Below are 10632 nucleotides of genomic sequence, written 5' to 3' on the forward strand. Positions count from 1 at the left end.
AATGTCAGCAAGACCAAGGAGATTGTTGTCAACTTTCAGAGAGGCCACAAACAACTGCCACCACTGTCCATCGACGGAGATGCTGTGGAGAGAGTGAGCAGCACAAAATTTCTGGGGGTGCACATCAGCGACGACCTCTCCTGGACCACCAACACAGCATCACTGGCGAAGAAAGCCCAGCAGCGCCTCTACTTCTTGCGCAAATTGAAGAAGGCAAGTGCCACGCCTCCTGTCATGACTACATTCTACAGAGGGACCATCGAGAGCATCGTCTCCAGCAGCATCACAGTGTGGGGCGGAAGCTGCACAGATCAGAACAGGAAGACCCTCCAGCGCACTGTTAACACCGCTAAGAGGATCATTGGAGCACCACTCCCCTCCCTGCAGGACATTTACACCACCCGCCTCACCCGCAAAGCACTAATGATTGTCAAGGATACAACCCACCCTGCACACGAACTGTTCAGCCTCCTGCCCTCTGGAAAGCGGTACAGGAGCCTCCGCTCCCGCACCACCAGACTGGCAAGTAGCTTCATCCACCAAGCAATCAGGATGCTGAACACTCTACCCACTCTCCCATCACTGACAGCCCCCCCCCACCCACCAGCCAACCAGGAACCTAGGAAACTAGGATCCTGTCTACCAAACCCCCCCCCCCCATGTGGAACTGCACTGTGACTGCGCAGCCAAACGTGTTGCTGCTTCACATCAAGCCTGATATACTTGAAATTACTGCATACTGCATATCAATGTAAATATACAGGTCACACAAGCACAAGTTTAAACTTCATGTAACTGTTAAGACTATATAAATATACAACACAACTACCTCTATTTTTTTTTTTTTTTTATATATATGTCCTATATTTCTATTTTGATACATACATGTTCTATATTTCAGTCGTGCACTTTAATTTAATGTTTATTGTCTATGGCTATGTCTATAGTATGTCTATGTCTGTATTTAAAGCATGTCTATGTCTGCATGGGAAAGTAAGAAACGAAATTTCAATTCTTTGTATGACCAGTGCATGTAAAGAAATTGACAATAAAAGCCGACTTGACTTGACTTGATAGGCTATATGTTGATACTAATTTATTTTATGACCACCTACACCTAGACAATAATTTGGAGTGAACTCTTTTAATCTAAGAACGTAAGCTAGGCTATAGATAGTTTTGAATATCCATATGCATATCCATAAGTTGTTTTTGAGTTAATACTATTTATTCATTCACTCGTTTTGTTGAAGCATAGACTGTATAGACCTATGTGTTCAAGAGTGAAGCCAATCAAACTCGCAATTGATTTCAAAACCATTAACATTGTTGTTTTAAATGTATGCTTTCATTATTCTCCCATTTCTGTAGGCAATTTATTTTTTTTCTCGATGTTAAATTTGATGACTTTTGATGAAAATCCTGTAAATCGAACAGAAATTGTCTATAGTATTGTCTTAATTTTACGACATATATCCTTTTTTCGTCAATCTACTGTTTTGGTCTACTGTTCTACCTCGTGCACGAGCAGAGATGAAGCTGACTTTAACCTTGCTTGAATAAACGAGGCCAAGATGCCGCTAACTTGAGTTAATGGAACGGCTTTAGCCCCAAGTGGAAGTCTACGCTAGTTCAAGCCAGGCTATTTCTGTTAAGCGCCGCCTTCATTAGCGAGGTTGATGGAATATCCCCCGAGTGTTGTGAGAATGGGATGAATGACCACAGACTAATTGATTTTACGTTCACTTTCAAATATTTGAAATGTGTTAGAAATGTCTGCATTTTAGAACAGAAGATGCAGGCTATTGTAAAGATTAAAAAGACACAAGACTTTTGAAGCAAGGACTCCACTGTTCTTGAGAAATTAGACAAAAATGTAAAATTGATCATCAATGGTTCGGGGACCTGAGCGAAGGGTCTCTGGGACCATATGGACCTTGAGGTTTTTGCTGCACAAACAACTTTAGGGGGAGATAGGCCTACTATATTCCTGCAAATAATGATAATGATTATAACAAGAAGTATTCCTGCAGCTTCGCTGGTAGGATTCCTAATAATTATATATTTCCCAATTTCCATTACATTGCGATGTTTGGAAGCTGATCCGAAACATTACTCCACAGGAATTCCCTTTTTAGTTGGCAACAAACACAACAATCTGGATAAACTTCCCAATGTCTCTAAACAACTTGTTTGCAATCTCAGTTAAGACGTGCGCCTGTCATTTGGAACATGTCGAATTGACAGAAAAAAGTTATGAAAATGATTATTAATGACGGCCCTAAGTTGTTTTGTTGTAGGTTTGTTAAGGTAGGATGTGGGCGTTGTTTGGTGACGTTGCCTAAATGCCCGCGCAGTCTCCGTTCAGAAGATAGGAGGGACATTGGGGCAGTGCTAGTAGTTTTCACCAACGTCCTCTCTGTGGATACTTGTATGAGTTGCAAGTATCTTTCACATTCAAACGTCTTACACAGAAAGTCTGAAAGATGTCCGGCAGAGGCAAAGGAGGCAAAGGTCTTGGAAAAGGAGGCGCAAAGCGCCATCGCAAAGTTCTTCGTGATAATATCCAGGGTATCACCAAGCCTGCAATTAGGCGTCTGGCTCGACGTGGTGGTGTGAAGCGTATCTCTGGTCTCATCTATGAGGAGACCCGTGGTGTGTTGAAGGTTTTCCTGGAGAACGTGATTCGTGATGCCGTTACCTACACCGAGCACGCCAAGAGAAAGACCGTGACCGCTATGGACGTCGTATATGCTCTTAAACGCCAAGGGCGTACTCTTTACGGTTTTGGTGGTTAAGGATAAGATGGCTCTCTAGACTTACCGGTATACCCAAAGGCTCTTTTAAGAGCCACCCAATTTCTTATAAAAGGCTGTGTTTCTGTCTGTAGAGGGTGACGTATATTATAACGCGCAAAATAAACAGCTTCTGTGCTTGCCTGATGGCAATATCTTATGTTATATGATTGGGAGGACTGGCATTGCGGTCATATGAGACGCTTAACATGCATAGTCAACGTCCTATGGCAACAAAGAGTGAGCCATGTCTTCATATAATAGTTTGTAGCTTCATTTAACAACCAACAAGCCCCAGATCACAACCTCTCACATGGTGTGATGCCTTGATGCGCTACAGAATGGCCTCATAATTAGCCTAAAATTAGGCTTCACAAATTATCAAATAAATTATCTGCAGAAATAAAAAAAAGCAAAAAAAAAAGGGGGGCATGTATACTAATTCTATGGTAAAAAGCCTTACAACCGATGAAAGGCCTATTTGTTATGTGGTGTCATTACAAGGAGTTTGAGTAGTTGGTGTCATAACTAGTTTTCACAATCTATCAAGCATAGGACTAGGCCTACATACCTTAGATGTGGCCCGACAGTCAGGATGTTTAGCAAGGCTCTGCCCAAGGGATGTTTCCTGTGTTTAACTCTAAATTTGTCATTTTTCCGTTTCACAATGCTGTAAAAGCCTTTGTTTTCTTTGTGTTGTACAAATGTCTGTCAACAGATTGCAAATACAAACATCAGGCATACAGGATGGGAAAGTTTTTACAGTAGACTTGAATTGTGCGAACGTTAATGATGATTGGAGAAATGCATCAAATTGACTCCAAAAACTGTAAAAATAAATTGTTATGTAGATGTCGAGAGATTCAGAATTATCTTCCTTCAAAGGAAAAAGTACGGGAACAGAAACAAAAGAAGGAGGCGTAAACTGGTGATCTGTGGGTGGTGCTAACCTTATCTCACTGACTGCCCCCTTCGATGCAAAGAGACCAATCGTGTCTGGGTATTTGGTTTCGGAGGGAAATTATAGGACGTTGTGGGTGTGTGAAGTGACGCAGTCTGCTATTTACATAGAACGTAATGTATATATACACCGGGTAACTCCAGTAGTAGTACGCATTCAATTTTTACTAATTGAACAGACTAAAATGCCTGATCCAGCTAAACCTGCGCCGAAGAAGGGCTCTAAGAAAGCCGTGACAAAGTCCGCCGGTAAAGGAGGCAAGAAGCGTAAGAGGACCAGGAAGGAGAGCTATGCCATCTACATCTACAAAGTCATGAAGCAGGTCCACCCCGACACCGGTATTTCTTCCAAAGCGATGGGCATCATGAATTCCTTCGTGAATGATATTTTTGAACGCATCGCCGGAGAAGCCTCCCGCTTGGCTCACTACAACAAGCGTTCCACTATCTCTTCCAGGGAGATCCAGACCGCAGTGCGTCTGCTTCTTCCCGGTGAGCTGGCCAAGCATGCCGTGTCCGAGGGAACAAAGGCCGTCACCAAGTACACCAGTTCTAAGTAAAGTCTAATCTTAAACGAACTTCAATCCAACGGCTCTTTTAAGAGCCACCCATATTCTCTTTGAAAGTATTTCCAATATAAATAAGATGGTACTACATTCCTTTAACTACAGTAATTCTGTAAAGTAAAGATTGACTTGGGGGATAAAAAGTATTTGCGTAAAATGAACACTGGCCTTTTAGTTTGCCATTTGGTTAAATACATGACTGCATTATGCTCCAATTTTGGGTCATGCTGCGTAATGTATAACTGTTGGCTGGAACTGCACGTCAATGGACATGATGGGTAAATAACCTGTACGTATTCTGGTAGTAAAATCGATTTAGACAGACAGTACGGTATTGAGCTACATTGACCAGGCCAGCGAATGAGTACCCCTCAAAAAGGTAAAAACATTCGTTTTACGAGTGTATAGGAAGGGGGTGTTTGTCGATCACACAAGCTAGCAAAAAGCTATGAAACCAAGCGTCAGGGATGGTTGTGCTGGAGTCATTTGACATTGTATCTGTTTATAGTCGACTCTAGTCAATTCAAACCAGTGCAAAGGAGACGTGACTATAGTATCATTTGTGATCCGAGAGTGTATTGGCCTGTCTAAAACTTGTTAACATTCTCCTGAAGCTGCTAGTGTTACATTTAGCAATGAATAAAATACACTTTTTCATACAAACACCAAACCATGCAGATCTGGTTAAGAATAGTAAGAGTAACCAAAAACTAATTTAACCCAGAAGTTTGGAAAGCAGCTTTTTTTCTGTTTTTGGGTGGCTCTTAAAAGAGCCGTTGCATTTTCGGAGCAACTTCGAAACATTTAAGCACGCTCCCCACGGATACGACGAGCCAGCTGGATGTCCTTGGGCATAATAGTAACTCTCTTAGCGTGAATGGCACACAAGTTAGTGTCCTCGAACAGACCGACGAGGTAAGCCTCGCTAGCCTCCTGAAGAGCCATGACAGCAGAGCTCTGGAAACGCAGATCGGTCTTGAAATCTTGAGCGATTTCTCTAACCAGACGCTGGAAGGGCAGCTTGCGGATCAGCAGCTCAGTGGATTTCTGGTAACGACGGATCTCTCTCAGGGCCACGGTGCCAGGCCTGTAACGATGAGGCTTCTTCACGCCACCAGTCGCAGGTGCGCTTTTACGCGCAGCCTTGGTGGCGAGCTGCTTCCTCGGAGCCTTGCCTCCGGTGGATTTGCGAGCAGTTTGTTTCGTTCTGGCCATTGCTACGTATTCTTTGGGATTCTAAAGTACGACCATAACTCCTGAACGTGTGTATATAAGGCCTAGGGTCTCAGCCTGCCCCCTGTGTACGTCAGGTTGTTGGTCTCCACTGATTGGTCTACCTCGTTCCTTCAGAGTGGCGCCTGAAAATCAAAGTACAAAGCCCACCCCCTATTAGACCTCTGAAGTTCGCCTACAAACAAATCTACCATCTTTGCCCGTATAAAGAGATCCGGGGGGTAGGCTATTCCATCCATAGACATAATATACATAGACGCCGCATTGGCTGCTGGAAACGAGAAATGCGGCCGCCATGTTGGACCGGTCATACTCCTCGTTGCGTTGCAGCAGAAGACACAAGATGCCAGTACTGTGCAGCATGTTCCTGCTCAAATCGACGAACCATCGCAAACAGGGCTCGGGGGATTTACTTTTCTCAAGTAAGATTTAACATTACCGTACTAATGGTTGTATTTTGTGAATAGAATATTACCAGAGAGTTGAGAAGGAGCAAGGATCTTTGATATTACTGTATGAGAATCGTAGCCAGCTAGCTAGGCTGTTTACTCGGTGTTCACCTGGCTAAGTCTCTTCACTGAGACTTAATAAGTCATATTCCATAACACTGACTTAGATTACAACTGACACAAAAAGGCTATTGTAGAAATAGATCATACTAGATTTGGCTGGCGAATTTTACACAAGTGGCACAGACTGTAGCCTATATTATTGGGCAATCGCTAGCTGCTACTTGTAGCCTAAGCGTGTTGGTAGCTTCACTATTTTCTGAATAAAGTAACTTTTCAATAGCTTAACTTCTTTATTTATCAAGTGGCTTAGCCACACAAGCTACACTTTTCTTGTCATGTGTAATTGGCACAATTTAAAGTAGCTTCCTATGTAGAGAACTAGCCTACTGCTGTGTTTGTGTTAATAATACATTTGACTGGGTGGTAGTATTGTGTAGTGTTTTATTCATAGCAGAGTAACTGATAGTTTAGCTCACTACAATGTCTAAGTAGCTTGCCCAACACTGTATTATTCACATGTCATTTACCCTAACAAGAATAAGATGCCTCTCAAATTCTTTATTCATTTTATTCATTTATTTATTTTATATCTCCCCAGAACAACTGCCTTGCTCAAGGAGACTGTGAATGAACTGAATAGTCTCCTCACATCCCTGGAACTGAGGAAGGTGCAGCTCTTCATTGCAGTATTGGAGGGCATCTGCTACACTGTGACTGAATATTTGATTTATGAGCTCCACCTCCATCACCTGCATTCACCACTCTGTGTCCCATTTTCCCATCGTCTGGTTGACTCAGTCCTCTTTTAGGGAGTTTACCCAGTTTCACTATGTACTGCTATCTTATTTGCCCACCTGCTGTCTGAAGCACTTTTTTCTTAGCCAAAGTGTACCCAAGCAATTTTAGCAAGGTGGGAACATACAAAATTACATGCACCAGTTATCGAAATCATAGAACCAACTGCATGACAGTAACCTCTGTCTCACTGAGCCTGTGAAGACACTCCCCGATTCTTTACTGATTGCAATGAACGGGGCTGATCTTAGCAGTTTCTAAAATGTTTCTTAATTCTTATTTATTTAATCTCTTCATTGGGGCTGAAAGCTTTCTGTGAACTGTAAATAACAGATGCTGTTGATGAACCCATTGACACTGTACAAGTGACAAGTCACCTTTTTGTCTTGAATTGATGAAGTTACACTTACTATGCCAAACCAATGTCTGTTTTTTAAGGATCAGAAACAAACCTACAAACTTGCACTTTACAATATTTATGGAACTTGTCTAACAAATGCTGTTGATATTGAACCCAGTTACTCCATTTCCTTTACTTATGCCACACCAATGTCTGTTCATCAAACTTTATTTTTGATGGCACTGAACTGAAAATGTTAATGGATTTTTTTCTGTCAATTTAACCCATTAAAACTTGTATCAAACCAGTTTCTGTCTATGCTGTCAAACATGGATTAGTTATGTTCCCAGTGTTTATATTGGATGTCATCACTTTATAATATATCATATATGAGAATATTCTATTACTATTAAGCCCACTATGAATATTAAAATACACACAACCATGTTTCCTGTATACAGCTTTTCTACTGGAAGGTTTACAACTTATTCTGTCAATTTACCCAAGTTCACTAAACCACATAGGCCTACTTGGAATACCCCTCAGATGTCTGAATGGCACTGATCTCACTTAAATGTTTATAGAACCTTTCTGTGAATAATGCTGTTGATGGAACTTTTCTGTCAACTGTGAACTATATTTAACTCATTAAACTTGTATCAAACTAGTTTTGTCTATGCTGTCAAACATGGATTATGTTCCCAGTTTTGATATCGGACGTCAGGTCACTTTATATCATGTATCAGAATATTCTATTACTGTTAAACCCACTATGAATATTAAAATACGCTAAATCATGTGTCCTGTATCATAGCTACATGTATGACCTTTGCAGCAAAAAAAAACGAGTGAGAATCTGTTCGGTATTCAGTGAGATATGATTAATTAAGTGCGCTGACAGCTCATCTCACAGGCCAAACAGATTACACTGAGTGGAGTGGATGACCGGTCCAAGATGGCGGCTCCAAATCTCGTCAGCGCTAGTAAGGAGTAGCGGTCGATGCGGCGTATATGTATATTATGTCTATGATTCCATCAACCTCGCTAATAAAGTCGGCGCTTAACAGAAATAGCCTGGCTTGAACTAGCGTAGACTTTCACTTGGGGCTGAAGCCGTTCCATTAACTCAAGTTAGCGGCATCTTGGCCTCGTTTATTCAATCGAGGTTTAGTTCAGCTTCATCTCTGCTCGTGCACGAGGTAGAAAAGTAGACCAAAACAGTAGATTGACGAAAAGACGATATATGTCGTAAAAGTAAGACAATACTAGATGATTTCTGTTCGATAGACAAGCGCCATCTATTATTATCTGAAATGCAATGACTTTCAATTCAATGTATGCCTAGTTTTTGATCAGTGTAGCACACAGTTGATTTGACATTCATGAACAATCGTCGACACATGAAGCAGTTTTAATTATTAGCTGCCTAGGCTAGTAATTATCCTTTGGCCTGCATCAGATATAATATAGCCCACTGGCAAAGCTGTCACTGAACAGCCTTCCAAATGTGCATGACCCTTTATCAGCAGTAGACATATGTCTTTCATCAAAGATTATAACTAAAAATGTTATTATCAAGGTGATAAACAATGTAGCCATAATACTTCGAATGGGAAGCGAACCTGCGAACACGCAAGAATGTAATTCCTTTCCTATACCGTCTCGCTGCACGTTACACCACCACCGAACGTAAGTGACGCAGAGTAGCACGATTCCTAGAACCACACGCATGTGAAGTTAAAACATTTTTAATCGTATAATCTTCATACATTCTTTGGAGGTAGTGAATGTGTAAATCCATGCTTGGTGCAATGTCGGAAAAAAACATTTCTATAGGCCTACTTCTATTTTTGAAGTTGTAGGCTACAGGTGACGAGAGCCCAGGTTGACATAACCATCTTTTTGGACTCGTTTTCCGACTGATTATTTTTTTTGCAACACAGCTTAATTTAGCTTGAAAGTTAACCTGCTACGGAGCAGGTTAGTTCTGTGGCATAAATTCCCATGGTTACCAAGCTGGGATTCACGTTAACCTCATTAATGGAACGGGATTCTCACCCCCCCCCCCCCCCCCCCCCCCTATAACATTCACTATTTACAAAACCTTTGCAATATAAATACGACATAAAAGAAATGCACTTTAACATTCCATCGGTTAAACTAACGCAAAAAAACAATAACTTGTTAGCTGGTATGTAGAAACACAAATAATGCCCTATGGTACTGTAGCTTGTATTTGCTACATAGCTAAATAACTGCGTGTTTATGAACAGGAAAACCCAAACTACCATTGATATGTCTTATTTATATAATTGAAATAATGCGTCTAAAATACTGCATCATCACGTGGAACTATACAGGGCTCTGCTAACATCCCATAGCCTTGCATGATTATGATATGATCTTTATTTTAGGGACATTTTTCTTTGTCTAGAACAAAACTTGTAACTGTAGATCTAGTTTCTGCAATATCCAATTCAGACTTAAAGTATTTAATGTACATGTACATCCACATGAATAATTATTTTCCTTGCAGCCAATGACCACTCATTTCAAGATCTGTTTGTTATGTCCCAAAGCTAGTTTAGCCAAAGTCCTTTTAGGCAGAGACTTTCTAATGAGGAGATACAGCACTCAAAAATTCCTCCATAGAAATGCATGGGGCTAGTTTGTAACGCCAATATGGCCGTTGTCTACAAATATCCCACCCCTTCCTCGCCAAAACGTCGACATTGAGCCAATCATGTGGTGTGATGTGACTACATTGAGCCAATTATATGCTGTGTTGTGCAGACATCGTGCCAATCATGTGTTGTGAACTCGCCGCTGGAGCACGGTTGGTGTCGTGAAGCCTTGCGCACGCGCATTTCTGCCGAAATGGATGCCCGATGAGTGCCCAAAACGTGTTGCAATATGGCCGCCGAGTGGAGGGACTAGCCTAAAAGGACTTTGTTCTCTGCATCAGATAAAGCTGCAATCTGATGACTGAGGAAGTTTGTTCTCCTTTCATCTGATGAGATGCTGTTCCCTTGTTCACCCAGCTGGGGGTGCTGAAGGTTGAACGCTGAAAGCTGAAAGCATGAAAACATTTCTTTCCCTTATAAATTAATTTCCTATTTTGAGATGTTTAATGCAGAAAGAACACATGATAGGTCATGTTTTACTACAAGATGTTTCATGGTCTTGGCGTTGTATATTTGTATGATTTTATAAAGTTCCATTTGGTGTGATTGTCTTGACATCTGTCAACATCTGTTGGCTCCCACACCAGATTTACCTCATGTGTGAATATGCTAATAAGAAATAATCATTCATTATGCTTTTTTTCAACAATGACCCTAAAGGATGTCATTTATTAACGGCAAAGTTAATTTATTTTAGTGTAGAAAATATTTTTTGTTCTAAAACATTTGTTAGGCCTACTATATGTT

At 41.2% G+C, this 10632-nt stretch overlaps 3 protein-coding genes across 3 annotated transcripts; 2 read left to right on the forward strand and 1 right to left on the reverse strand.

The window, feature by feature from the left end:
• The first annotated feature begins 2455 nt into the window (after window positions 1-2455).
• LOC121718672 (histone H4) lies at window positions 2456-3141 on the forward strand. Its single transcript, XM_042103764.1, has one exon. It carries the CDS (start codon window positions 2487-2489, stop codon window positions 2796-2798), a length of 312 nt encoding a protein of 103 aa, XP_041959698.1. The 5' UTR covers window positions 2456-2486; the 3' UTR covers window positions 2799-3141.
• A 133-nt stretch (window positions 3142-3274) lies between these two features.
• Window positions 3275-4351, forward strand: LOC121718668 (histone H2B 1/2-like). The gene has a single exon (XM_042103760.1). The coding sequence runs from the start codon at window positions 3941-3943 to the stop codon at window positions 4313-4315; it is 375 nt and encodes a 124-aa protein (XP_041959694.1). The 5' UTR covers window positions 3275-3940; the 3' UTR covers window positions 4316-4351.
• A 774-nt stretch (window positions 4352-5125) lies between these two features.
• Window positions 5126-5536, reverse strand: LOC121718654 (histone H3). The gene has a single exon (XM_042103745.1). It carries the CDS (start codon window positions 5534-5536, stop codon window positions 5126-5128), a length of 411 nt encoding a protein of 136 aa, XP_041959679.1.
• Between the last annotated feature and the right edge of the window lie 5096 nt (window positions 5537-10632).

This window comes from Alosa sapidissima, chromosome 9 (genome assembly GCF_018492685.1).
Source record: "Alosa sapidissima isolate fAloSap1 chromosome 9, fAloSap1.pri, whole genome shotgun sequence".
NCBI lineage: Eukaryota > Metazoa > Chordata > Actinopteri > Clupeiformes > Clupeidae > Alosa > Alosa sapidissima.

Bases quoted from the DNA above. Each gene is read 5' to 3' on its own strand.
- LOC121718668 (XM_042103760.1), top strand. From the start codon at position 3,941: ATGCCTGATCCAGCTAAACCTGCGCCGAAGAAGGGCTCTAAGAAAGCC.
- LOC121718654 (XM_042103745.1), bottom strand. From the start codon at position 5,536: ATGGCCAGAACGAAACAAACTGCTCGCAAATCCACCGGAGGCAAGGCT.
- LOC121718672 (XM_042103764.1), top strand. From the start codon at position 2,487: ATGTCCGGCAGAGGCAAAGGAGGCAAAGGTCTTGGAAAAGGAGGCGCA.